This window comes from Dasypus novemcinctus, chromosome 6 (assembly GCF_030445035.2).
Source record: "Dasypus novemcinctus isolate mDasNov1 chromosome 6, mDasNov1.1.hap2, whole genome shotgun sequence".
NCBI lineage: Eukaryota > Metazoa > Chordata > Mammalia > Cingulata > Dasypodidae > Dasypus > Dasypus novemcinctus.
In genome coordinates, this window is record NC_080678.1 from 132,391,778 (window position 1) to 132,418,633 (window position 26,856).

General features: G+C 49.4%; 1 protein-coding gene across 2 annotated transcripts; it reads right to left on the reverse strand.

The window, feature by feature from the left end:
* Nucleotides 1–48: 48 nt before the first annotated feature.
* LOC105745948 (anthrax toxin receptor 1-like) lies at nt 49–26,560 on the reverse strand. Of its 2 annotated transcripts, XM_058299587.2 has the most exons (10): nt 24,475–26,560; nt 23,712–23,783; nt 22,449–22,530; nt 22,309–22,342; nt 12,818–12,886; nt 12,427–12,507; nt 12,229–12,289; nt 2,952–3,050; nt 1,295–1,364; nt 49–386 (listed from the first exon to the last, which is right to left on the reverse strand). In XM_058299587.2, exons 4-10 carry the CDS (start codon nt 22,336–22,338, stop codon nt 80–82), a joined length of 717 nt encoding a protein of 238 aa, XP_058155570.2. In that variant the 5' UTR covers nt 22,339–22,342; nt 22,449–22,530; nt 23,712–23,783; nt 24,475–26,560; the 3' UTR covers nt 49–79. The 2 variants fall into 2 exon arrangements, with proteins under 2 accessions (XP_058155570.2, XP_071071691.1); XM_071215590.1 differs by lacking the exon at nt 1,295–1,364 and having other exon boundaries at nt 269–386; nt 24,475–26,559.
* Nucleotides 26,561–26,856: the final 296 nt, after the last annotated feature.

The following is a 26,856-nucleotide window of genomic DNA, read 5'->3' on the forward strand; positions in this document are numbered from 1 at the left end:
AGGCGCTCCACCTTGAGGGACCCCAGGGGGGCCAGGGGTTCATGGACAGATGCTCAGACCACCTCGGCAGAGCCCAGGGTCATGGACACCATGTGTGGCGGAGGCTGCCCCATCCCCCTGCCTGAACCCTGACCTGGAGGGGTGGGCCCTGGGGCCCACACAGCCAGGGGTGCTGCAGGCCTGGACTCTGGTCTTGGTGGACCCCTGCCCCACCCACTTGCCCTGGCTGCCAGCTGCCCCCCAGTGTGTCTGCATCAGGGCTGGGCCGATGGGTCCCGTGATGGGGGTGCCCCCACCCAGTACTCACGCAGTCCTTTCCTCTGAATTTGAGGTTGTTGGCGATGAAGGTTATGCCTTTGTTGAGGCTGATTTCAACGAAGATGGGCCTAAAGCACAGAGGGGGTGGGCCGGTGACAACCAGGTCTCCCCGTGGCTGAACCTTGGCCCCCAGCTCTCCTGGGTGCAGTGACTTTGCCAGCAAGGCACTGGGGTAGTGGAGAGAATGGGCAAGCTCTCCTTCCCCAGAGCACGAGGTTGGCCTGGCTTGGAGGCCCCGGGGGACATGGCCGGTCCCAGGAGCCTGGCATCGTCTGCCCACCGTGTGGCCACGTGCCACGTGAGCGGCAGCCACGGGGGGGCTCCCTCGGCTCCTCCGTGTGGACAGGGCACGTGGGCTCAGCTCCAGCGAGTGGTAGGAGCCCTTTGGAACCAGATGGGCTGAAGCACGTGCCCCAGAAAAAATCACGTTCACGACCTGCACCCAGTCCTGGGGGGGAACCCATTGTCAGTGGACCTTCTGAGGACATCGTTACACTGCAGTCAGGGGAATGAGACTGCCCTTAGTGCAGTGACTGGGGGCTTTCAAGGGAAAGACACTTGGAGGAGAAGACGCTGGAAGTCCTTGGGAACCCGGCAGAGAGAGGAGAGCACATGGCCGTGTGGTGGGGGAGCCACGGGACCCCAGGATTGCCGGCTGCCAGCACCAGAGCGCTGCCCACCCTGTAGGGAGCCAGCTTCCAGCCCCAGCACTGGCAGCCAAGAAATCCCTCTTGTCAAGACAACCCATGGCTTGGTAGATGTCACAGCAGTGGGGAAACTAAGGCAGGCACCCTCCACCTCCTGCTGTCCCCAGCAGAGCCGGGCCACATGGATCCCTGCCCACCTCCAGGACCACCCATCAGGGTAGGTACAGAGGGATCCCCGGGTGCCCCAGCCGAGGGTGTCCTCATCCAGGACCCCTAAGCACTGCCCATCTGGTCTCCTGCCACGAGGGTCCCCAGACCAGGGAACTTACTCTCCAGGTTCCTTCAGTTCTACTCCTGGGCAAGTTATGAATTTCTCTTCCACAGTGATTGCTGTTTCATCTAAAAGGCAAATCCCATGAGCAGGTGAGTGCACTAGCCAGCTCATCCAGCCACCACCTCCTGCGGCCCTCAGCAAGCTGAACTCACGTTGACAATTGGCCTCTCTCTCAGCCTTCATTTCCTTAGAGACACTTGGGGATCCCTGGCCCTGCCCAAGATGCTGGGTAGCTGTGGTATTTGTGAGTTTTCATTTGGTGAAACCCCTTAAAATATTATGCCTTGAAATAATCCATTCCTGTGGGTGTGAGACACTTTCAAGTGCATCACGTGAGTGAGGCCTGACTCAGGTTGGGTCTCTGCCCTCTTTCTGGGTCTTATATAAAAGAGACACAGACAGAGACACACAGGAAAAGGGAGTTCTGCCATTTTGATCCGGCCACATGAGAGAGGACTCGAGGGCCGCTGGCAGCGAAACCCCCAGGGGGCTGGGCCCATGGAGCAGCTCGAGGTTGAGGAGATGGTGAGCCCAGAAGGGAGGGCGGGGACCTCAGCAGGGATGGCCACCATCTTTGCCACGTGGCAGGGTGCTGGGCTCACCAGCGGCTGACTTTGGTGAGAAAGCGTCTCGGAATGTGCCTTGATGTAGATGTTTCATGGCCTCAGAACTGGAAGTTTTATCCCACTAAATTTCCCATTTCAAAAGCCAACCCATTTCTGGTGCTTTTCATCAGCAGCCCTGTGGCAAACTAAGACAGTATTTAACAGAAACAAGGCGGGCAGAGAGCTGTCAAGGGAGGGACATTCTAGGGCCTGGGTAGAGAAACAGACGATCCAACAAAGTGAAATTACAAATGAAATAATTGTCAGAGAGTGCAAAGTGCTGTGACAACAAAAAACTGGGAAGGCATGGAAATTAGAGGTGAAGGGACATCTACTTAGGACGTGTGGACTGCCCTAACTTTTACAGGAACAAGTTCTCTTTTAGAGAAATTAGAATTTTTGCAGATGAATTGAGCGATGTCCGGGATTTGTGTCTGAGGGGGCTGCCTGCCGGGCCCTCTGCTTCCTGAGGCCACTCACCCTCGGCCACATGCCTGGCACCTCAGTGCCACCAAGTAATAGGCTGCTTCTTACATTTTCATGCAATTATTATGCCCTCAAGGGCACCTCCCACTCTCCGTACGAGATCTTGTGACCAGCACGCTCGTGTTACAGGAAAGAAAACAGGCTCAGGAGCCAAGGCCCTGGGGCCTGGGCCTCGGACTCTGGAACCCAGGCCTGGCCAGGGCTCCTCATCTCAGCTCAGGATGAGCCACCTTCCCTGCAGGGGTCAGTGGACCAGGCAGGGTGCAGGGCCCAGGCTGGCTGCCCATGCCCTCAGAGCCGCCTGCAGCCTCCGTCCTTGGCCCTGGGGAGGGCACCCTGAGAGGCGGAGCTCAGCCTTGCTCCAGGTGCCCGGGGTCTGTTTCCAGTCAGGGTGGGGGGGGCCAGGCCCCCAGCCCCCCACTGGCCTGGCCCACCCCCTGCTTGCCCACGCTGCCTCTAACCCCAGTGCAGAGTGGGGCGAGGGCTGGGAAAGGTTGGCTGAGAGGCGACACAGCGTTGTGTGGGGTCCTTTCACTCCAATGAACCAAAGTGGATATTTACCCGAAATGCTGTTGTCAGTGAACTTGAATCTGCAAATAACTGAGCTTTTGTCCCTTGTGTTCTGAAAGCCACTTCCCCGAACCACCACTCGGTATTCGCCTGCAAGGACAACATGACATAGGCGTGTGAGGAAGAGTGCAGGGCTGAGTTCCTTCTAATCTTGCCACTCAAGGTGGGCTTTCCCGAAAACAGACATCCAAGGCTGCTCAGGTAAGGCTGCTGGCACTGTGGGAACCACCCCGTGCAGGTGCATCTTCCACTGGGAGGGGTTGGGCTGGCCCTGTGTCCTCAGGCTCCTTCCACCATCACCCAACCCCAGTGGCAAGTCAGGGACTTCTGACCCCGAAATCCCACGGGGCTCCCTAAAGCCACAGGATGCTGGCAGAGGGTGGAGTCACCCCTTGGGTACAGGTGAGAGCAGAGCTCGGCCCAGGCAGGCCTGAGGCCCCCAGGTTGCCTGAGCTGGGCCCCCAGGCCTGGAGCCATGGGCTTCTGTACACACAGGGGCTGTTCCTTCACCCTGTCCTCTTGGTGCCCAGGGCGGCGGGGAAGTCCCCAGGACCCTGCTCCTCAGAAGCCCTCGTGACAGGGGCAGTCCCGTCCTAGCTCTGGGTGCAGAGCCCTGAGTCAGCTACACCAGCCCCTGCCTCTCCCTGGCAACCAGGGACCACCCCCAGCCCACGCTGGGCTCAGCGTGCACATCCGTCCCTGTGTGAGAAGGGCTGACACATAGGGGCCATCTGGGGCCTCGCCCCTGGCAAACATTACAGCAGCTGCAGGGAGGGCAGGGGGTCCCCCGGCCATCGCTGTTCCATGCAGGTCTGTCTGCCTGAAACCCATTCCTCTGCACGGCACTGCCTCCTGACCCAGGCCCGCTAATTCCAGCCCCAAGCTTGAGGGGCTCCAGGGAAGTGAACCTGAGGGCCTTTTCCCCCTGAACCCTGGTGTGACCTTGACCCTGGCAGTTCTGATTCCTTCTGCCTCCCAGAGTTCCTCCCCTCTGTTCCACCCCTCCAGGGCAGAGGGTGCAAACACCGGCAGCAAAGGAAAGAGACTTGTGGGCTCCTGGGCCAAAGCTGGCCTGCTGATGTGTTTGGTAGGTATCAAAGTCTTCAAAATATGGGGGCCCACTTTTAGCAACCCAGACATTTAATCTTTTTTTTAATAGCAAATTTTTAAAATTGTCCTTTTTTAAAAAAAATACATAGATCACAATCAATGTTATATTAAGAAATATAGGAGTTTCCCATATACCCCACTCCCCACCCTACCCTGACTCCTCCCATATCAACAACCTCTTTCATCATCATGGCACACTGCATTTGGTGAATACATTTTGGAGCACTGCTGCACTGCATGGTTAATAGTTGACATGGTAGTCCATACTCTCTCCCAGTCCATTCAGTGGGTTAATGCAGGATATATAATATCCAGCATCTGTCCCTGTGATATCATTCAGGACAACTCCAAGTCCCAAAAGTGCCCCCATATCGCACCTCTTCTTCCCTCTCCCTGCCCTCAGCAATTCCTGTGGCCACCGTCTCCACATCATGATACAGTTTCTTCCATTGCTAGAGTCACAATAGTTCTATAGTAGGGCACAAGTAAGTCCACTCTAATCCATATTTTATTCCTCCATCCTGTGGACCCTGGGATGGTGATTGGACATTTAATCTTATAATACAGATTTCTGAATTTTTTTAAGATGGGAAGGTCTGGCCTCAGTAGATTTGCATTCATACATTTTTACTATTTCCCAGGGAAGGACGCAGCACTCGCCTTAATGTGGATAGTCAGTCTTCATTGTCTTGGTCTGGCCCACACCACCCTACCCCTACCCATGGAAGTACTCTGTGGCATTGGCCCTGCCTTAGGAAGCTCCTGAGCCATGTGGGTGGCAAGGCCATGTCAGCCTGGTGGCTTGCGCTGAGAAGACCTGTATGCAGGCCCCAGGGATAAGTTGTGTGTCACTCAGCAGTGGCAGTCTTTCCCATCAAGGAAGGGAAGGCACACAGCTTCTTCTGGATCGATGCATCCTGGCTGCATCCCAGCCTCCTAACTCCTACCTTTCCTCAAGGGTCCCTTCACCCCAGTTGTTCACAGGTGCAATCCTTGCCCTGGAGGGAACATTGGGCCTATTTTCCCTGCATAGATCCTTTTTGAAGAGCTGACCCAGGCCAGACTGAGTAGGGATGTGCCCCAGTGTCATGGATGGGTCATTTCCCATTTACATCCTAGGAGTGTTTACTAAAGAGGTAATTTGCAAGGCAGAACCTGAATTTAATAAAGCATGAGTGATTGCAGTTAGCCAGAGAAGGGAAAGTCTAGCTGTCTGAATGCAAATAGATCAGGCTGTAGATGAGGCAAAGGGAGCTAGGTTGAGCCTTCCTGCCCCAAGAGAAATCATAAATGGGCAAACCTCTTACCAGGCCAAGGCCTGTACCTAGCACGTTCATCCAAAATACCATTCCCTACTGACTGAGCACCTCCTATGTGCTGGACTTTTTGTAAACATTCTCCCTATACCTCCCAACAACACTGTACATCAGGCGTCACTATCTCAGTTTTTTTCAAAGGGAAACCAAGGCTAAGAGACAGTGGTGGCTTTCCAACTGACCAAGAGGGCAGCATAGATGCTCTAGAGTTCTGTTCCCCCACAGGATCTTCAAACAACTTGCAAAAACTGGCAAAACCATCTTCCTCAGAGTTTGGGAAAACAGGTAAACAGTTGTAGTAAATGGGAGTGCACCAAAAACAAGAAAAGGCAACTTAAAAACAGTAGGGGAGGGAAGCAGATTTGGCTCGATGGATAGAGCATCTGCCTACCACATGGGAGGTCCAGGGTTCAAACCCAGGACCTCCTGACCCATGTGGTGCACTGGCCTGCATGCAGTGCTGATGCATGCAGGGAGTGCCATGCCACACAGGAGTGTCCCCCACGTAGGGGAGCCCCACATGCAAGGAGTGTGGCCTGTAAGGAGAGTCACCCAGTGTGATAAATGTACAGACTGCCCAGGAATGGTGCCACTGCACACAAGGAGAGCTGACACAGCAAGATGATGCAATAAAAAGAAACAGATTCCTGGTGCCACTGATAAGAATACAAGTGGACACAGAAGAACGCACACCAAATGGACATAGAGAGCAGACAAATGGGGTGGGGGGGGAGAGAAATAAATAAAAAATAAATCTTAAAAAAACAAATAAACAAAAAAAAAGAAGCACAATAGGGGAGTTCCAGGAAGATGGCATTGGAATAGGCAGGGAGGGCTCAACATTCTCATATAAATAGCCAAAACCATCTGAGAGACCTGCTTTGGGGGTCAGCAGACCAGGCAGTTCTGCCCAACTCTCAGGATGGTGAGCGACAGAGAGACAAAGAACCTGAAACAACAAATGTGAGCTAGTAAACCCGGACGGTGGCCAATAGAGCTCTCATTCCCCATGCTTGAGACATTAGGCCTGGATAAAACCCCTGGCACACTGCAGCCTACTGCAAGGGGGGCAGATGTTTTCCTCCCTGTCAGCTGGTACAAGGGATGAGGGAGGGTGAGGCAGAGGGCTGCTCTTCAGTGAATTCAGTCAGCAGATCCTGCTTTGAATCTTGATTCTGGCCAGACCAGAGACATGGAAAAGCAGAGATTGAAACATTTCTGAGGAAAGGTTTCAGCAATGAGTGCCATCTGCTGGCTGGCCAGGATATTGCAAGGAGAAAAACTGCTTTTAGGTCTCCTCCTTTATCCCATCCCTGGAGAAAATCTGCACCCTATTAATTGAGCCCCTGGCCTAAATTTTATAACTTAAGCAGGGCAATTTTAAAGACTTAGAATAAGTTGAACCAAAAAGCAAAAAAAGAGCTGTGAATAAAACACTAGGCAAGAGAAAGGAATTGACCACCAGAGTAAATTCAACAACATATTCAGATGCTTTGACATCAGCAAAAATTTACAAGCCATACTAGGAAAAAGGAAGAGATGAACAGGCCAAAGAAACAAAACAAATATTCTGAAGAGAAACAGTATTTAAGACAACTAATCAATAATAATCAGAAAGCCACTAAATCAACTCAAGAAATTGAAGGAAAATATCAATAAGAAGATAAAAAATAAAGATATTTTGAAAAAAGAAAATGACAGACCATATCTCTAATGAATATAGATGCAAAAATTCTCAACAGAACACCTGCAAACCAAAACCAAAAACACATTAAAAGAATTATACACCATGATCAAGTGGGTTTTATCCCAGGTATGCCAGTGTGGTTCAACACAGGAAAATCAATTAGTGTAATCAATCACATTAATAAATTGAAGAAGAAAAATCACATGATCCTCTTGATTGATGCAGAAAGCTTTTGACAAAATACAGCATCCCTTCTTGATAAGAACAATCCAAAAGATTGGAATAGAAGGAAGCTTTCTCAGTATGGTAAAGTGCAAATATGAAAAGCCTACAGCTGGCACTGTATTCAATGGCGAAAGACTGAAAACCTTTTGTGTAATTTATGTATCTTAAAAAAAAGATAATAAAAAAATACAACTGCTTTAATAAAAAATTAAAAGACTGAAAACCTTCCCGCTGAGATTAGGAACAAGACAATGATGCCCACTGCCACCATTATTATTCAACATTGTGCTAGAAATTCTACCTAGAGTAATTAGGCTAGATAAAGAAATAAAGGCACCCAAATAGGAAAGGAAGAAGTAAAACTTTCACTATTAGCTGATGATATGATCCAATATTTAGAAATACCTGAAAAATCTACAACAAAGCTACTAGAACTAATAGACAAGTTCAGCAAAGTGGTGGGATACAACATTCACAAGCAAAAATCAATAACATTTCTATACACTACTGATGAGCAATCTACGGAGGAAATCAGAAAAAAAATTCCATTTATAATAGTAACTAAAAGAACCAAATATTTAGGAATAAACTTAACCAAGGATATAAAGGACACATGTTCAGAAAACCATAAAACATTGCTAAAAGAAACCAAAGAGATTTAAATAACGGGAAGAACACTCCATTTTCATGGACTGGAAGTGCAAATATCATTAAGATATCAATTCTACCCAGACTGATTTACAAATTCAATGCAATCCCAATAAAATTTCCAACAGCTTTTTTTTTTTTTTCAGAAATGGAAAAGGCAATAAGCAAATTTATTTGGAAAGGTAAGGGGTGCTGAATAGCCAAATATGTCTTAAAATATAATGAAGTTGGAGGATTCTCACTTCCTGACTTTAAAGCTTATTACTTAGCTACAGTGGTAAAAACAGCATGATACTGGCATAAAGACTGATAGATTGACCAAAGGAATTGAATTGAGAACTCAGAAATAGACCCTCTCTCCTATGGTCTAGTGATTTTTGACAGGTCTGTCAGGCCCTCCCACCTGCATCAAAATAGTTTATTCAACAAATGGTTTTGAGAGAACTGGATAGCCATATCCAAAAGAAAGAAAGAAGACACTTATCTCACACCTTATGCAAAAATTAACTCAAAATGGATCAAGGACCTAAATGTAAATGCAACAACTATGAAACTCCTAGAAGAAAATGTAGGAAAACATTTTCAAGACACTGTGATAGGTGGTAGTTTCTTAAACCTTACACCCAAAGCACAAGCAACAACAGGAAAAAGTAGAAAAATGGGACCTCCTCAAAATTAAACACTTGTACACCTCAAAAGACCTTGCCAAATGGGTGAAAAAGCAGTCACCTCAATGGGAAAAAATATTTCACAATCACATATCTGATAGGGGTTTAATATCCATGATATATTAATATAAAGAGATACTATAACTTAATCATAAAAAGACAAACTACCCAATTAAAAAATGGCAAAGGAGTTGAATAGATAATTGTCCAAAGAAGAAATAAAAATGGGGAAAAATACATGAAAAAAAGGTCAATATCACTAGAGATTAGGGAAATGCCAATCAAAGCTACAGTGAGAGATACTGTTGCACACCTATTAGAACAACCCCTATTAAAAAGACAGAAAACTACAAGTGATGGAGAGGATGTGGAGAGATAGGAACACTTATTCACTGTTGGTGGGAAATGTAGAATGGTATTGTTACTGTGGAGGACTGTTTGGCAGTTCTTATGGAAGTTGTATATAGGCTTGCCATGTGAACCAGTGATACTGCTACTAGGTATATACCCAGAAGAACTGAGAGAAGTGACACAAACAGCCATCTGCACACCAATGTTCGTAGTGGCATTATTCACAATTGCCAAAAGATGAAAACTATCCAGCTGTCCAGAAACCAAGGGATGGATAAACAAACTTTGATGTATACACACGATGGAATATTATGCAGTGGTAAGAGCATATAACAACAAAGATGAACCTGGAGGACATTATGTTGAGTGACGCAAGCAAGACACAAAAGAACAAATATTGTAGGATTGTGCTATTATGAACTAAATATATTGTGTAAACTCATGGAGTTAATTTGAATATAGGTCACCAGAAAAAGGAATGAGGGTAGAGAATGGAAAGCTATGGACTAACTTTTTCAGAATCGATGAACAGTTTTTTTTTTGTAAATCTTTGTAAATGAATGGAAATTATGAGAGCACATCATGGTGTCTGTGATTAGCAGAGCTATTATATAGGTATGACAGTGTTTGAAAGGGAAAGTCTAAGGACATGTATATTTCCAGAAGGAAAGCTAAAAAATATACCATTGGGCTATATAACATAGTGAAACATGTGAAATATGAATATGGGTGATATTGCAGCTATATAACATTGCTTTTACAAAACATAAACACAAATAAACTCGAGAGAAACAGAATAGCAGCTATGTATGGCAGGGGAAGCATAGAGAGAGATTGAGAGGTGATGAGTTTTTATTTGTTTGTTTTTTGTTTATTGGAATAACAAAAAATGTTCTAATAATGATTGAAGTGATGAATGCACAATGTGATTATACCAAATACCATTGATTACACATTTTGGATGGATTTATGCTTTGTTAATAGGTTTCAATAAAATAATAAAAACAGTAGGAAAAGCTGCTGACATCCTCAATAACCCCTCCCCCCACCCACTTCCTGGCTCAGGTTGGAGATAGTCCGTGGTCTCAGTGTGGTTCTCTGTCTCAATTCTGGAAAGGAAATAATGACCTCTATTTGCATATTGGGGTACATGTATGTATATACCAACGTATCAGGTGGCAGCATGAAGAATTGAATCAGGACTCTTTTCTCTGGCTCACTGTCCAAGAACTTGCCCTGCATGCAGAAGCACACAGTGGACAACTAAGTTTAAGAAAAATTATTTTGTGTGATCTATGTATCTTTAAAAAAAAAAGAATAGTTAGGTTTGACTCATTCTGGATCTATAAAAGTCACTCCATTTGAAAGCATTCATCCTTTATGCTTCACTTTGCAATCCTCAGGGCTTAGAGCAATCTACATTGACCAATATACATCAAGCATGGCTATAACTTGTATAATCAAGTCAGTTGAGCTCTTGAACTAATAAGTCTTTTGGCTCTTCAACCTTCTTGGTATGACTTGTTAAGTTTACTTCTGGAATATGCTTTTTATATCATTGGAGCATTAAATATTCCCTTGATTGAAAGTAAACCTGGGGTGAAATATATAATTGATAAGAGAAAAAAAATTTCCATTCAGTAGGCCAACTTTATGCCAATGCTTATAAAAAGACATGATACTTGAATCTACATGTGCATGTATGTCAAATAATTAAGAAAAATAAAGGGTTATGTACACCTGAAAAAACAAACAAACAAACAAAAATCAAACCTCAGCAGCCTGAGGCAAAGGATTACCACCTTCAAGAAATAAATTAGAGTTCCCAGGACTGGAAAGATCATTTCATAGAGAAAAGAGGGGGAATTCCGATCCCTATAAATAGAGGCGTTCCTAAGGCCACAAGCACATGCCCAATAAAAGATGCATGCTCAGAAAAGTCTGGAGAGACTCCACGCTTTTGCCCTGGGCTATTCTTCACGTTCATCATTCTTCCTTAGGAGGACTGATTTCTAAAGGAGAGCACCAACCCACCCAGAGCTAATTTGCAAGGACTGTGAAAGGTGTATTTTGCATTTCTTTGTTTTTGCTAGCTCCTTACATTCAAGGTAATCTGTCATATCAGTAGCACTATACAAACTTGAGAGACAGCTCAGTGACTAAATTCTAGAGGCAACACGTTGAAATATTAAAATTTACAATGTGCAACAAAAGATTACAAGGCATACAAAGAAACAAGATAAAACATCAGAAAACACCAACAAAGAAGACCAGACTTAGAAGATACTAGAATAAGACATCAAAAATGGTCTTAAATATGATCAAAGAGTAAAGGAAAAGGGACCAAGAACTGAAGGATATCAAGAAAACAATATGCAAATGAGAGTTACAGTAAAGAGATAGAAATGATAAAATGGAGCCAAACAGAATATTGGATAGAAGTCAACAATAAGGGTGAAATAAAAATAAAAAAAAATAAAAAAAACCCTAGAGGGTTTCAAAAGCAAGGAGTGGCTGGGTTGGGAATGGCACCCGGAGTGAGTTTCAGAAGCTAGCCCAAGAACCACAGGGCTGCCCGTGCCAGGACACAGCCAGTATCAGACAGGAGAGCAAATGCCCAGAGCCCACCTCAAGCCCCCTCCAGGGCACACCCAACACACATGGCATGGGTGGGTCCCATGCATGGTGGATGCAGGGAGTAGACTCTAGAGCACAGGCTGCCTGGGGACCCAGGAGGCTCAGACACAGACAACATGTGACAAAATCCCACAGGAGCTGTTCCAGGGGAGGCAGTGAGCTGGGAGGGGCTGTGCCAGATGGTGTTTGCGGGCACACACATGTTTGCCTCTGTTGTCCCCCACTGGTCCACCTAGGGTGTGTGCAGCGCCCACAGGGGCTGTGAGCAACATGGGCCCCGTGGAGCACAGCTGGCCCCAGGCCTGGGGAGAGGAGCAGGCTGGTATCACCCTTGTGACACGCATCACAACCAGGACGGGTGATGGCAGAGCATGCCCATACACACACACACTCACACGTATACACAAAATACAAATATACAAGCGGGCACATGTGAACATGCACACAATCCACAGAACACATATGCACACATCACCACATTATTGTACACGCAGGCACACAGAAACATGCAGAAATGCACATAAGCACTCACATGTGCACACCACGGGCACACATGTCCTTTCACCCACACACAGGCATTTCCACACACACACCTGTGACCACAGTGGTGACACCTCAGCTCTTACCTCCCACGCAGGCAACAACAGGATCCAGAGACTTGAGCTCAATACAGCTCTTCTCCCCCAGCTAGAACACAGAGCAGGGCGGAGGGGCAGGCTGAGAGCGGCCCCTCCTCTAGCGCAGCCACTCACGCCCACCTTTCCTCGTGTCCAGCTCCCACAGCCGCTCAAGTCCACCCCTCCTCGTGTCCAGCTCCCACTCACCTTGTCAGTGATGCTCTGCAGGGCCTTGAAACCTCCGAGCACCCCAAACGCATGCTCCTTGGTGTCTGCAAACCCTTCCAGCTATGAGGAGGAGAGGTGGCAGGGACCCACAGCCAGGGGACCGAGAGGGTTGTGGGGTCCACAGGCAACAGACTGCCCATTACCCTTGTACTAGATCCTCTCATCTGCAGCAGAACTCATGGGGGGGCCCGTCCACCCTCAGCTGGGGTGTGCCCAAGCCCACCGTTACCATCCTCCGCAGTGGACAGGGGTGGCCCCGAGTAATTGGAGGGGGTTAGGAAATCATCCCTGGGCTAGCCTGGGAAAGCAGCCTCTGACACCTTCCCCCACCCAGGCTCAAGAGCAGCCCCTGCATTCCAGTTCTGATTACCTGTGATTGCAAAAAGTCCTTTACACCCACAGCATAAACAGTCGCCCCCATATGCCGAGCCTTTCGAGCCTGAGAGAGAGAAGGTGTTAAGTACAATTCATCCAAAGATGTGGAGCAAAATGCACATGACTGTGGCTTGAACTCACTTCAGCCTTTGTGTTTGCAAACACGGCTGGCTCTAGCGTCCCATCAGTGAAGGCTATGATCATGCTGGAAACCTTCTTACCTGAGGGACAAGGAAAAAGGGGCCAGATGGGAAAGGCACCTGGGTTGCACCAGGGGGCTGCAGGTGGCAGAACCTCAGGGTTGCCCATGTGGGACACAGCCCAGGGCCCCACACCAAGTCCTCACAAGCAAGGTGTGGGCAGCTCACAGGGAGGCACATGTGCCAGCCACCCTACTCTGCATGCTTTGCAGCAGACCCCAGAGGGAGAAGGGCCTGAGCCCAGCACCCACCTGGTGCCCCAGGTGCCTGGCTGCCCCACCCACCCACACCTGATGGTAACACCCGTGCTAGGAAGGGAAACCCGGTTCATACACCTGACAGGTGGAAGACTCCAGAACAGCAAAGAGAGCTGCAGGCTGACCTACTGTAATGGGTAGGCTGCAGGTTTGGGGCAAGGGGACAGTGAACCATCAGGCCTGGGGGTTCCCGCCAGTATCCTAGGGCCCTGGGGCCAAGGCCTTTGACGGGGGACCATGTGCCCAGCTAAGGGCTCTGCAAACCCCAGTGCATCCTGCTTATGAAGCCTGTGAAGCAGGCTAGTAAGATAAGGAATATCTGGAACCTGGCAGAGTCCACATCAATAGCCCCCAAGATGGCTGCTGGAGGACCCTCCCCAAGATTCTGCCTTTCAGAACAAAGACTTCTTCTGGAAGCCAGGAGAAAGCCAGGATGTTCCCCAAGGACTTTATCATCCGGCCCTCGCAGGGAATTTATGGGTGGGGTAATCAATCAAAAGAGCAAACAGCTGGGACCCCTCCCCTGCCATTAGCAAAGGGGCAGAATAATTAATAGTTCAAAAAGTCAGGTGGGGGGCCTGAGGTGCTCTCACTCTCCACTCTGTTGCCTCTGGACCCGTTCCTGCCCTCTGTGCACCGCTCTCACCGTTTGTCCTCTGCCACGTGGCCACACAAGTAAACGTGGGCATTTATAATCAATAATGGGGAAGTGTAGCTTGTAAATTAGCTCTCTTTATCACTTTTCAGCCCCTTCCTCTGTACCTGGGCCCCCTAATCTGTTATTTTCTCCTATTTCTCTTCCCTCCCTACCTGAATAAATTACTAGCCTAACTCACCCGACATGCTCTTGAAATTTATTTCTGCAGCATAGTCAAAGAACCTAGATAAAATCCATTAACATATTTGGCAGAGCCAGTCCTAGAGTTTATTGGTGAGTGAAGCTACAGCCTACAGCTTGCTTAATGCCTTCCTTGGGCTCCCCATTTTAAATGGGTTTGCCTACGAGCCCCCACAGGACATAATCCTTGGAGGGAAGAGACTGGGACTCTGTCACTGCCACGCACCCAGCCTTGTGCCATCTGACCCCAGCCAGGACGGCTGTGTCATAGGGCAGTGGCTTAAATCATGGCCCTGCCAAGACGGAGGTTCTGGCAGAGCACTGGGTCCTGCAAAGCTTCTTTTTCAAGCCCTTTTAGCAGCCAGAGTCTTTGTCCTCAGGCCTGCCTGCCTTTGCCTTCTCCTGCCCTGTCCCCTAGGAGGTGCATGGCAGTGGCGGAGCAGGGGGCTTGCCCCTCCCAGTGCATCCACAACTTTGCCAACAGCATTCCTATCTGGCCACACCCAGTTACCTGGGGCATGAAGTGGGAAGGCAGTGGGCTGAGCCAAGATGGGCTGAGCCAAGACAGATGCTTTTCCCTTCCCTGGGGGCCACAGGCCAGGATACCCCTGATCTAACCTTTACCCCATGTTTTACCTTTCTACTTCTTGCTAATGAATTTCTCTTTACAGGTTTGTGTTAGAATGCTTTGGAATGTTTTAAAAACAGTAAAAATGGAAAGTGCCTTTGTCTAGCCAGGAAGCTATTGCCCCAGGGCCCCAAAGCCTGTTAGCTAGAGCAATTGATCATCAATCACTTAATGGCCTTTTGATGGCTGGTTTAACTGGGAAACTATCAGACAGTAAAGTCATAGAACTAGGACAGCCTTGAGCTTCTGAAAGGAGAGGAGGAGGAAGCTCTCTTGGGCTTGGAGGGCATCTGATCTATTTGATCTGTCTTCCAAGTCCAGGTGGCCCTGGAAATGTCTGGCATCAGAGCCCCTGATTCCCCGGGTGGTGGGAAGTAACTCTGCATGTCCCCCAAGACTTTTGAAGGCTTGGGCATGTCGAGTGCAGTGGGTCTTGGGCCCTGGAAAGTCGGGGTGCTGAGAACCAGAGCAGGAAACTGAAGGGCCCCCATTCCTTGGGCCCATCCATTCAGAGAGCAGTCAAATATCCCCTGAGACAGATATCTCAGGTGCTTTGATTTGGGGCTGCTGTTCAGTCTCCCACCAACTCGGCTTGGGTGCATTGATTTGATATCTGGAATAAAATATCACCCAGGACCTAGGTCGCCCACAAGGATGCTTGTAGGCCAGGCAGGCTCTGAAAATTGAAATTCTCGAGACACTGAGACAGAGCTTCAGCTCCAAATTATGTGGAGTGGTGAACATTTTAGTCAGACTAGGACTCTGGGATGCCAGAACCGTCGACTAAAAGGTGCTTCTTCATTCTTCCTAGAATAATGGGTGCAGCTGCTAGCATACCAGCAGACTCCCCAGTGGGGGGTATTCTCGAGAACTGGACAACCCTACCAACTGAAGGGTGGAAGGAAAAACTGATCTTCTTTTGCTACACTGCGTGGCCACAGTATAGCCTGGAAGGTGGCCAAAATTGGCCTGTAAATGGTGCCCTATATTATGACCATATTTTGCAGACAGACCTCCTGTGTGAGAAGGAAAGAAAGCAGTCAGAGGTTTCATATGTTCAGCTTTTTATGGCTCTATATCAGGACACAAGGTTAAGTGGATCTTGTAAGTTATGTTATGCTCAGAAAGTGAAACCACTCCCTGAAAAGGAGGGTGAGTATCTTAGATGATCCCCTCCTCAGTTTCCCCCTCCAGCCCCTGCTTCCATGCCTCATGTGCCTATAGCTACCCCAGTGGGAGTCACTAGAAGTGGAGCATCTTTCCACCTTAATAGGGGATGCAAAAACGGCCTCTACACAATAAGGGAAGCAGAAACAATTAGAGTCCATACTCCCTTCTCTATGACAGATTTAACTCAGTGTAAGGAACAGTTGGGGTGATTTTCAGAAGACCCAGATAAGTTTACCAAGGAATTCCAGAAGTTAACCCTAAATTTTGAGCTGGCGTGAGGAGACACACATGTCATCCTAGTCTTGTGCTATGTCCCTGCAAAAAACTGCTGAATTTGGGAAGCAGCCCAGGGGCATGCCGATGGGAAGGCTGCCCAGCAGCCCCAGCAATAAGCTATAGGGGTTGTGGCAGTTCCAGAGGCTGATCCTACCTGGAACTACCAAAGAAGGCAAGCAGACATAAGAAAGAGAGACCATGCAATAGCATGCCTACTAGAGGGAATGAAAAAGTACATTGTCAAGTCTGTTAATTATAATAAGCTGCAGGAAATAACCCAGATGGAAAAGGAAAATTCTGCCCTGATTCAAGGGAGACTACTAGAAGCTAGGAGAAAGTATACCCAAGTTAATACAGACTCACTGGAGGGACAGGTTGTATTGGAAACCTATTTTATCGGCTAGGCAACTCCAGATATGAAAAGGAAACTCCAAAAGCTAGCTCTAGGTCCTGGGACCTAAATGAATTCTCTTTTAAAAGTAGCGTTTTCCATCTTTGACAACTGTGACCAGACTTTTGAGGAATTGAGGGCAAAGAGGGACAGGCAGGAGGCTCAGCTACTTGCAGTTACCATAAAGAGCAGCCGACCATCCCAGGGTCACCCCAGCTCAGGCTCCAGACTGTTGAGACCCTGCTTCAATTGTGGAAGACACTGGAAGAAAAGCTGCCCTGAACTACGTAAGGAGCCCCCAGTCCCTGCCCCAGTCTGGGAAAACAGGCATTGGGCTCAGGAGAGCACCGAATCCTGAAGGGGAGGTGGCGCCCAGCCCGGGGCCTAGTGGCACCAGCCCCCCTCCCCACATGGAGGACTGAGGGGGCCCAGGGCAAAGAGCAGCTCCTTGGATGACTCCATGGAACGTCGAACTAGAGGAGCCCCAGGTGACCTTCGACATGGCAGGAAAAGAAATTAATTTTTTAATTGATACAGGAGCCACCTATTCAGTTCTGACTTGTTACTCCAAACCTCCCTCCCCCAGAACCTATGCAGTAGCGGGTGTTGACAGTAAAACTAAAATGAGATCTTTCACTGAGCCTCTTCTCTGCCAAATAGGAAACCTAATCATAAGCCATCAATTTTTAATTGTCCCTAAATGTCCCAACCCCTTACCGGGGCAGGATTTGCTTTGTACCCTGGGACCCTGCATTCAACTAGGAGGGATCAATGGAACCTCTAAGGTGCCTACAGCCCAGGGCTCAAAGGAAGAATGTGGAACTGTGTTTAGCCAGGGTTCCCTCATCAAAATCAGGTGTCTCATCAGCAGTTATTCCCCAGGCAATCAAGAGTAAATTCTATTGTCTGGGAAACTGGGATACCCAGAAGGGTTCTTCCAGTTCCCCTAGTTTCCATTTCTTATGATACTAACCAGCCATACCCTCATAGAAAGCAGTACCCCCTCAAGGAGGAGGCTGTTAAAGGCCTCCAGCCCACGGTTAAATTGTTCTTGGGGAATGGCCTAGTAATTCCCTGCCAATCTCCCAGCAACATGCTGATTCTTCCTGTGAAAAAGCCGAACAGTCAATAGCTTTGTAATACCCATTCATCCAGTTGTACCCAACCATTACACTCTACTAAATCAGGTCCCGGAAACTGCAACTGGTGTACAGTAGCCCAGCCGCTGTACAGTGCTATTTAAACCAAAACTAGACAAGGCTAGTCTTGGTTTATCTAGACTTGAAAGATGCCTTTTTCTGCATTCCTCTCCCCCTGGACTCTCAATTTCTTTCTGCCTTTGAATGGCAGGAGTCCAACTCTAGGCCCCCAGGCCAGCTTACATGGCCTGTGTTGCCTCAAGGGTTCCAAGACAGCCCCCATATTTTTGAGAATGCTTAGCTCAGGACCTAGCTGATCTCCACTGGCTGCAGTGTCCTTTTACAATACATGGATGACCTATTGCTTTGCAGTCCAATGAAGGAAGTTTCTGATGTCAACACCTTTTCAGTCCTTCATTTCCTAGCTGATAGAGGCTATAGGAGGTCAGCATCCAAGGCACACATCTCTCAGCAGAAAGTCTCCTATTTAGATTCCTCCTTGCCCCAGGGGAAAGGTCTCTCTCCCCAGAAAGAGTTCAAGCCATCACTAGTACTTCCCCACCTCAAGCAAAGAAACAGCTGAGGACTTTCCTAGAATGGCTCTCTACTGTAGACTGGGGACACCTAAGTTTGGGGAGATAGCCCAGCCACTCACAGTGCTATTACAGAGGCTGATAACCAACACTGAGAGTGGGGAACAAGCCAGGAAGCTGCCTTCCGTGTCCTAACACAAGCCTTAATTGGCCCTCCAGCCCTAGAATTCCTAACCTAAGGAAGCCTTTCTTTCTATACATAACTGAGAAGGGGATGGGTCTAGGAGTGTTAGTCCAGAAACTGGGTGAAATTTCTCCACCAGTAGTTTATTTCTCCAAACTGCTGGACAGTACAGCACAGGGATGGCCACCTTGTCTAAGAGCAATGGGGGCAACAGCCCTTTTAATTAAGAAAGCCACCGAACTAACTTAGGGATAACCTCTCACAGTCTTCACCCCACACCAGGTGAAGGACATGTTTGAGACCCGGAGCCACAAGTGGCTTACAGGTACTTGGTTAATTAAATACCAGGCTCGATTACTAGAGACCCCTAAGGTGCAGATAAGAACAGATCAGACTCTCAACCCAGCCACCCTACTACCAGTAGACGGCCAAAGTCAGATCCTGAGGGGCCCCTTCTCCACTCCTGCCTTGAAACTCTTAACCAAACTACGCAAGCAGGCCAGATTTAAAAGATGTGCCTCTTGTGAACTCAGACATTGAATGGTTCACAGATGGAAGCAGTTTTATTAAAGAAGGAATTAAAAGGGCAGGCTATGCAGCGGTTTCTCAATTTGAAACCATAGAAGCCAAATCTCTCCCCCCTGGAAATTTAGCCCAGAAAGTAGAGTTGATTGCCCTTACCCAAAGTTTAAAGCTAATAGCTGGGAAACAGGCTAATATTTACAGACTCTAAGTATGCTTTCCTTGTCCTTCATGCTCACTCTACTATATGGTGAGAATGAAGCTGCTTACAAACAGTGGATCACCTATTAAGCACAGGCAAGAAATCCTAGACTTATTGGAAGCCATAGTGTTACCTCAAGAAATAACAGTAATGCACTGTCCAGGGCAGCTAGCCTGGGCTTCACCCTGGAGGCTGATGGGTGGCTTGGTAAGGATACTCAAGTCTACCTGCCAGGAGCAGTGCAGTGGAAAGTCCTTCATGGACTTCACCAAGCCACTCGTCTGGGGAGAGAAGCCCTAACCAGCTTAGCCAAACAGGTTTTCGAAGGACAGGGCCTGGTGAAGACAGTCAAAGAAGTTACCGGGAGTTGCTCCCTGTGTGCAGTTAATAACTCAGACAATGGGAGGCTTCACCATCCTCCCCCCTTAAACCTCCCTGTCCAGGTGCAGGGATCATACCCTGGAGAGGACTGGCAGATAGACTTCTCCCACATGCCATCTTGCAGGGCTTAAGTACCTCTTAGTAGTGGTAGATATTTTTACTGGGTGGGTGGAAGCTTTTCCCACTAGAAGAGAAACAGCAAATGAGGTGCCTAAAGCTCTCATAAGGAAATAGTTCCAGGTTTGGATTTCCTAAGTCCCTCCAAAGTGATAATGGGCTTTACTAGTAAACTAACCCAAAGCCTATCAGCTGTCCTCAGAATTAAATATCATCTCCGTGGCTCCTGGAGGCCCCAATACTCAGGGAAGGCAGAGAGATTTAACTGCACCTTAAAACAGATTCTAGCTAAACTCTGCCAGGAAACGGCATCCCCTTGGGTCACCAGTCTGCCCATGGCCTTCCTAAGGCTATGTTTAGCTCCCAAAGACCCACTTCAGCTTAGCCCCTCTGAGATGGTCTATGGGCAGCCTTTCCTTATCCAGGACCTGGTACTAGATCCAGAAATTCAAGAGCTCACAAAATATTTTATCAACCTAGGGAAAAATCAAAAGTCATCCAGGAGCTTGGAAACAAAATTCTTCCTACCCATGAATTATCTTTACCCAAAGTAAACCTGGAGACCAGGTTCTGATCAAAACCTGGCAAGAAAACAGGCCTCACTCTCAATTAAAGCCTAACTGGAGAGGACCTTAGCTTGTGGTTTTAATCACTCCCACCGCTGTTAAAGTTAAAGGCATTGCCAGCTGGGTACACTTATCCCGAGTGAAGCCAGGGGTCCAAGGACGTACTGACTCACCAGAAGCACCTGATGGGTCATACGAGTGCCAGCCATTGGATGGCCTAAAATACCTCTTCAAGAGACAAAGCTAAGTATCATCTGGGTCTTTAACCCATCACCTTAAGAAAACCCTTGTCTGTTTTCATTTGAAAAAGGCAATGTCTCTTCTCATCTCCCTCTTGGCTGCTTTAGGCATAACCACCTCCATTGAAAACTGGGGTTGGCAATCTATACCAAACCCCATTATCTGTTTTAGTTACTCCCTAGAGCTACCTAACATCATAAATGAAACCAGCTTTGCCTTAGAAGCTCCAAAACAGCAAGCAGACTCTTGCTGCTGTGGTGATGCAAAATCGCAGGGCACTTGACATGCTAACTACAGCACGGGAATAGTATGTCCTTTCCTTAAGGAAGAAAGTCATCTCTATGTTAATTACTCTAAAACAGTCCTAAACAGTATTCAAAACCTGCAAAATAAAACCCACTGCTGTCAGAGAAGTGCAGCCTTTACAGACACCTGGCCTTTTCTACTTCTGTGGTCCAGTGTTCTCTCAGTGAGATCATATATTCTAAAAATTCTAATTAAGTTTATTTCTTCCAGAATCAATATCTTGTTAGCCATATGAGGATTTCATCCAGCTTCATACAGGATGCCAGATCCATCTTCCTCCAACTGAGATAGAAGAGCAAGGGAGTTTTACACTTGTCAGGTAGAGCCTACTGCCCCTAACCAGTAGAATGTAGCTACAGAAAAATGATCATCTCCCTTCAGCACCCCTTTAAGATTGACAGTATAAACTCACTGAAGGGGGTATGAAGCAGGCTCGTAAGATAGGGAATCAATAGATGGGTCTGGAACCTGGCAAGAAGCCCACGTGGACATCAGTAACCCCCAAGACGGCTGCTGGAGGACCCTCCCCAAGATTCTGCCTTTCAGAACAAAGACTTCTTCTGGAAGCCAGGAGAAGCCCCGGATATTCTCCAAGGACTTTGTCATTGGGCGCTCACAGGGGAATTGATTAGTGAGGTAATCAGTCAAAAGAGCAAACAGCTGGAACCCCTCCCCTGCCATTAGCAAAGGGGCAGAATAATTAATAGTTCAAAAAGCCAGGCATGGGGCCTGAATGCATGTTCTCACTCTCTACTCTCCTCTTGGCCCTGGACCTGTTCCTGCCCTCTGGGCACTGATCTCACCATTTTCCCTCTGCCATGTGGCCACACAAGTAAACCTGGGCATTTATAATCTATAATGGGGAAGTGTAGCTTGTAAATTAGCTCTCTTTATCACTTTTCAGCCCCTTCCTCTCTACCTGGAACCCCTAATCTGTTATTTTTCTCCCACTTCTCCTTCCTCCCTACCTGAATAAATTACTAGCCTAACTCCCCTGACATGTTCTTGAAATTTGTTTCTGCAGCATAGTCAAAGAACCTAAATAAAATCCAGTAACACCTGGAAGGACGTCAGTCCTGGTCTGAGGACAGCACCCAGCACCATCAGGGAGGGAGGCACAGGGTGGAAGGAAGAAGAGCCGAAAGCCACAGTGCAGCTCAGAGGCCACAGTGGGCAGCAAAGGGTGGCAATCGAGAAGACGTTCTGTAAACCAAACCCTACGTCTGTGCGGGAACATTGGCTGCTTCCTTTTCTTTTCCCAAATGCAGGTCAGAGAGGGAAGTGGCCTCACCTGGACGCACCTGCAGCCTCTCAAGACCAAAGGTGCAAGCAGGCACTTTAGTTCTCATAAAGGCAAAATGGGTATTAACTTAGCCTCCTTGTCCAGAGGAGGAATCTGTAACTCGGAGACCGTGAGGAACTTCCTCCAGCTCAGAGCTAGAACGTGGGGGAGGGATCGGGACCTGGAATGCGCTGATGCCCAAGCCTGGCCTTGCCCTTGACCCCTGAGACCATGAAGGGCAGGAGGGGGCTTACCTCCAGCGGTGGCTTTTGCAATTTGGTCATTTGCCTGCAATAAATGAAGGAACATTGGGAGAGAGGCATTAGATGATCCAAGGAATAGTCCGAAAACTTAATCAATCTGGAAAAATTCTCTGAGCTCTAGCAGTCTGTACCATTTCAAATCCTTTATCCATGTACATAGCTCCTACAGGTACTACAGCTTTAAGTTCCTTAAGACCTTCCTGGATTTTTTTCCTGAAACAAAACAGAAAAGGCAGTGGAGGTGGGCGTGGCCTCCCACAGTCGCTCTGCGTGGACGTGCAAGGACACGGTGCATCTCACGCAGACAGGGCCCTGCTGTCCCCATGGGCTCAGCCTGGCTTGCTCGGAGCTTGTCCCTGGCCCACGGCCCCCAGTCCCAGGGGGTCTTGCCTTTGACCGTCCCTGCACGTGCAGCTGCAAGTCAGCCTCATGAGGGACTGGTGTTTTCACGAACTCCTGTGGGACCCCGGCAGGCGGCCCATGGGAGGTTTAGTTTGGGAAAGCTCATCCTGCTTCTAGGCCGCCCTCCCCCTCCCATTCCGCAACCCCCTGGGGGGCTCAGCCCCAGGAGCTGCCTGTGTAGGCGCTAGAGGAAGTAGCCAACAGGCCAGAGAGGGTTCCTGGGCTGCTGGGGGAGAGAGGCTGAAAGCTGGGAGGAGCGTGGGCTGTGGTGGGGGGGCAGTGGGGGCGGCCTCACAGGCCCACCCAGTCTAGGAGGTGGGGCTGGGACCCCTGGAGGCTGGTGTGCAGGCTCCGCCTCTCTAGGCAAGCCCCTCCTCCTGCAGGTGCCTCTTCCCCTAGGACCCCCTCCCCCTCCCCATCTCACTGTCCTGACAGGCTAGCGGGGGCTGCTCAGCCCCTGTGCTCTGGCCTCTGCCCCCACAGCAGATCCTCCAGGACCCTGCACCTGCTGCCCGTGGCCACACGCTCCCCACACCCCCCAAAGGGGTCGGGCTCCCTCTGCTCCCAGGCCCAGGGACCCTTCAGGCCCCACCCCACCCCTCTGCCCCACCCCTCCTCAGTCCTGTGGGAGCATCAGTCCAGGCTGCCCCAGCTCTGCTGCAGGCCACACGCCCCCAGGGCTGCTGCTTGAGGACTCAGGGCTCCCGGGATGTGTCCCCCCTGCAAGCTCACATCTCCTGCACTCCCCAGCCCCCCATTCCTGTTATACACACACAACCCCTCTCCCCAGAGAGGCAGTGCCAGCCTCCCAGCACGGCTCTCTGCACGCCACCCCCAGGCCCACATGACCCCCAGTCTTTTGGCTCCCCACTCAGCCCAGCTGGGGCTCCAGGCACTGGCATCCCCAAGGGCCCTGAGCCCTGCAGCCCACCAGGTGCCCTGCCAGCCCCACTCCTCCTGCCTCTGCCTGGAGAAGGCAAGGTGCCACTTACCTGTCTGCTGTGAGCGGCAAGAGGGTAGTGCCATGATCGGAGTACAAGATGAAGGATATCCTCAGCTTTGGGCTGTGAGGAAGTGCCCACTCGTGAGAGGTGGCTCACAGCTGGAAGCTGCACACCCAGGCAGCCAGGCCAGGCCCCCAGCCAGCCGCCCCCTCCCCACTGCGTCTCACGTCTGGGCCCACTCCCCACCAGGCAGTGCCCACAGCTTCATTCAGTGAAGGACTTGGAGGCTTCACGCAAGAGCAGGTGCCAGGATGGCATTCTGCCCACCCCTAGAGCCCAACACCCCAGAAGATGCATGCGCACAACTGCACACACCTGTGCACACCTGCACACACCTGCACACACCTGCACACACTTGAAAGTGACATCAAGACCTGCACTCACGTCCCTAAGGCGTCTCCCTTCTACTGTGATATTCTTGCAGCTCTGTCCCTCCTTCCCCTCCCCCATCTCCCCTCCTCCCTCCTCCACCAATTAGCCCCTCTGGGGAGCTGGTGACCACCTCCCTGTCCTGGCCGTGGATGGACTTTACTGAGCTCCCCCCCCTTGGCACCACCCCTTGGCCACCACAGGGGACATCCACTGGCATCTGCATCTGTCCATCTGTCCTCTGCTCTGGTTCAGAGCCCTGGGCTCGGGGCTCCCACCCGAGGGATGTGCAGGCCCCTGGAGGCTCCAAGGGATGTGTGCTCTGCCTGGCCGGGGCCAAGCTCCCACAGCCCAAGGGGCCCGCAGCTCGGAGAAGCCGTACTTCTGGAACTTTTTCACTAAATCTTCCACCCAGTAGTAAATGTCCAGCCAGTTGTTGTTCACACTGCCCGACCTGAAAACAAAAAGGCAAGGTCAGGGGACGAGGTACACTGGTTTGGCAAGCAGAGTGTCTATGTGTCCCCCAATTCCAGCAGCTTCTCTAACACTCTCTTCCCTCCCTGGCACAGCCTTGGAGAGCAGCGGCCCTCAGGCACCAAGGCGCATCTGGTGAGCAGGGCAGGGGGTGACCCCTGGTCCATTTGTCCAGGTCAGTGGAGCTTCTTGGACCTGGGCCTTCCCCAAGTCAGTCCCAGGCCAAAGGAGGGGTGGACCCTAGGTGGGGCCGAGAGGCCCAGGAATGGGGGCGATGGATTGGCCAGCAAAGCCCCAGTGGATTCTGAAGGTCCTCCTCTCCTGGGTCCACCCCTACTTGGCAATGGCCATTCCCAGTGTCTGCTTTTTTGCATCAGTCCCATCCAAAGTCCCTTGGAGGACACAGCCCAGCTCAGCAGGTCACGGCACGGTTGATGCAGACGTGCTGCCCTGGACACTCGCATTCTTGGGTTTCAGACTCTCCCCGACCTCCCCCTTACAGAAGACATTCACTCTGGAACCCTTGTTGCAGAAGGGAGGGGGGCAGATTGGACCTTCTTCTCTCCCTTCTTTCTTAGCCACCTGCACAGTGCAGGCACTCCTGGCATGGAAGTTCTCCAGCTGTCAATGCCAGGGGGTGAGCAGGAGGAGACCCAGACAACTGCCTTGCTGCCTCAGGTGCTGCCCAGCAGGGAAAGCCACAGGCCACTCCTGCCCCCACTTTCAGACTCTTTCTCCCACTGAGCAAATGGAGAAGCTTCTCCAGGTTATATTCACTGCCTGGAAGGAGAGTGAGGAGGTTGAAGGAAGTTTTTGGCCAGGTAGGAAGCTGCTCACATCTGTGTTTCTATTCAGGGTTCAAGGTCTTTGCAAGCCCACAGATCTGTCGACCTGCATAGTGCCATGGAGATGGGGTGGTCCCAGGCTTCCTGTGCCCTTCTGGGCTCTCTCTTTGGATCTGTGACTGCTCAAGTCTCTCCTAAGCCACGCATCAGAGGGCCCAACCATCTGGAGGCCCCTCCTCTCTCCTCCAGCAAACACCATACCCATGAACACATGCACCCTTCTGGTGGTTTGGCGCTATGTGTCCCATAAAAACATTCCTTGGGTTATGGCAGTATATATAATGTCCAGCATCTGTCCCTGAGATATCATTTAGGACAACTCCAAGTCCCCAAAATGCCCCCACATCTCATCTCCTCTTCCCTCTCCCTGCCCTCAGTAAATACCATGGCCACTTTCTTCAGATCAATGCTACAGTTTCTTCTATTACTAGTCACAGTAATTCTATAGTAGAATACCAGTAAGTTCTCTCTAATCCATATTTTATTCCTCCATCCTGTGGACCCTGGGATGGTGATGTTCACTCCACCTCTATATCGAGGGGGGCATAGATCCCACAGTGGTGATGGATGTGATTCTCCTGCTCGGAGTTGTAGGCACTCTCAGTTCCCTGGTGTGGTGGTTGACCATCTTCCCCTCCCTGTTAGCTGACCTGTGCAAGTCCAACAAACCAGAGGGTAGGAGCTGCAACTCTGCTGAGGCTCAGGGCCCAGCTGGCACATAGCCAGTCCAGAGATTGAAATCTCCTTAAACTAAATCTGTTCCTCTGGGTTTGAACCCTTGCAAACAGTGCCTTTTGATGAGGTTGCTTCAGGTAGGATGTGGTCCAGTATGGGTCCTAATCTTATTACTGAAGACTTTATAGGTAAGGGCACAGAGAAAAAGCCATAAAGGGAGCAGCCAGAAGGTGGAAGTCAACAGAGCCTAGAAGAGAAGCAGGAGACAGGAGAGGCTGCCATGTGCATTGCATCATGACAGAGGAGCTCAGGATCTAAGATATAAGCAGCCAGTCCCAAAACACCAGCCTTTGGGAAGAAAGCATCATCTTGACTTGGACTTCTCTCAGCCCCAAAATCATTAGCCAATAAACATTCATTGTTTAAGCCAACCTATTGTATGGTATTTGATTTGGCAATGAGGAAACTAAAACAATTCTCAATGTCCTGTTTATATGTGTTGCCATACACCCAAGAGAAACTGTCTCCTCCCCACCCTCTTTACTGCCTCCTCTAGGCTGTATCTAAAACTGCCAGCAGTCAATGAGGAAACTAAGGACATATTATTCTAATTCTATCAGGACTGCCACTAATGTCACTAGTGCTTATGTCCCAGGCACTTTACATGCACAATTTCCAATTCCAAACCAACCCCAGGATCCAAGCAATACTCTCATTTTGCAGATGAGAAAGGTGTGGCTCAGGCAGGTCAGTTCATTTGCTATACTTCC

Bases quoted from the DNA above. Each gene is read 5' to 3' on its own strand.
- LOC105745948 (XM_058299587.2), bottom strand. From the start codon at position 22,338: ATGACCAAATTGCAAAAGCCACCGCTGGAG. The intron at 12,887-22,308 runs GTAAGCCCCCTC...TCTCTCTCTCAG, and splicing joins TGCAAAAGCCACCGCTGGAG to GCTCGAAAGGCTCGGCATAT. The intron at 12,290-12,426 runs GTGAGTGGGAGC...TCTGTGTTCTAG, and splicing joins TGCAGAGCATCACTGACAAG to CTGGGGGAGAAGAGCTGTAT.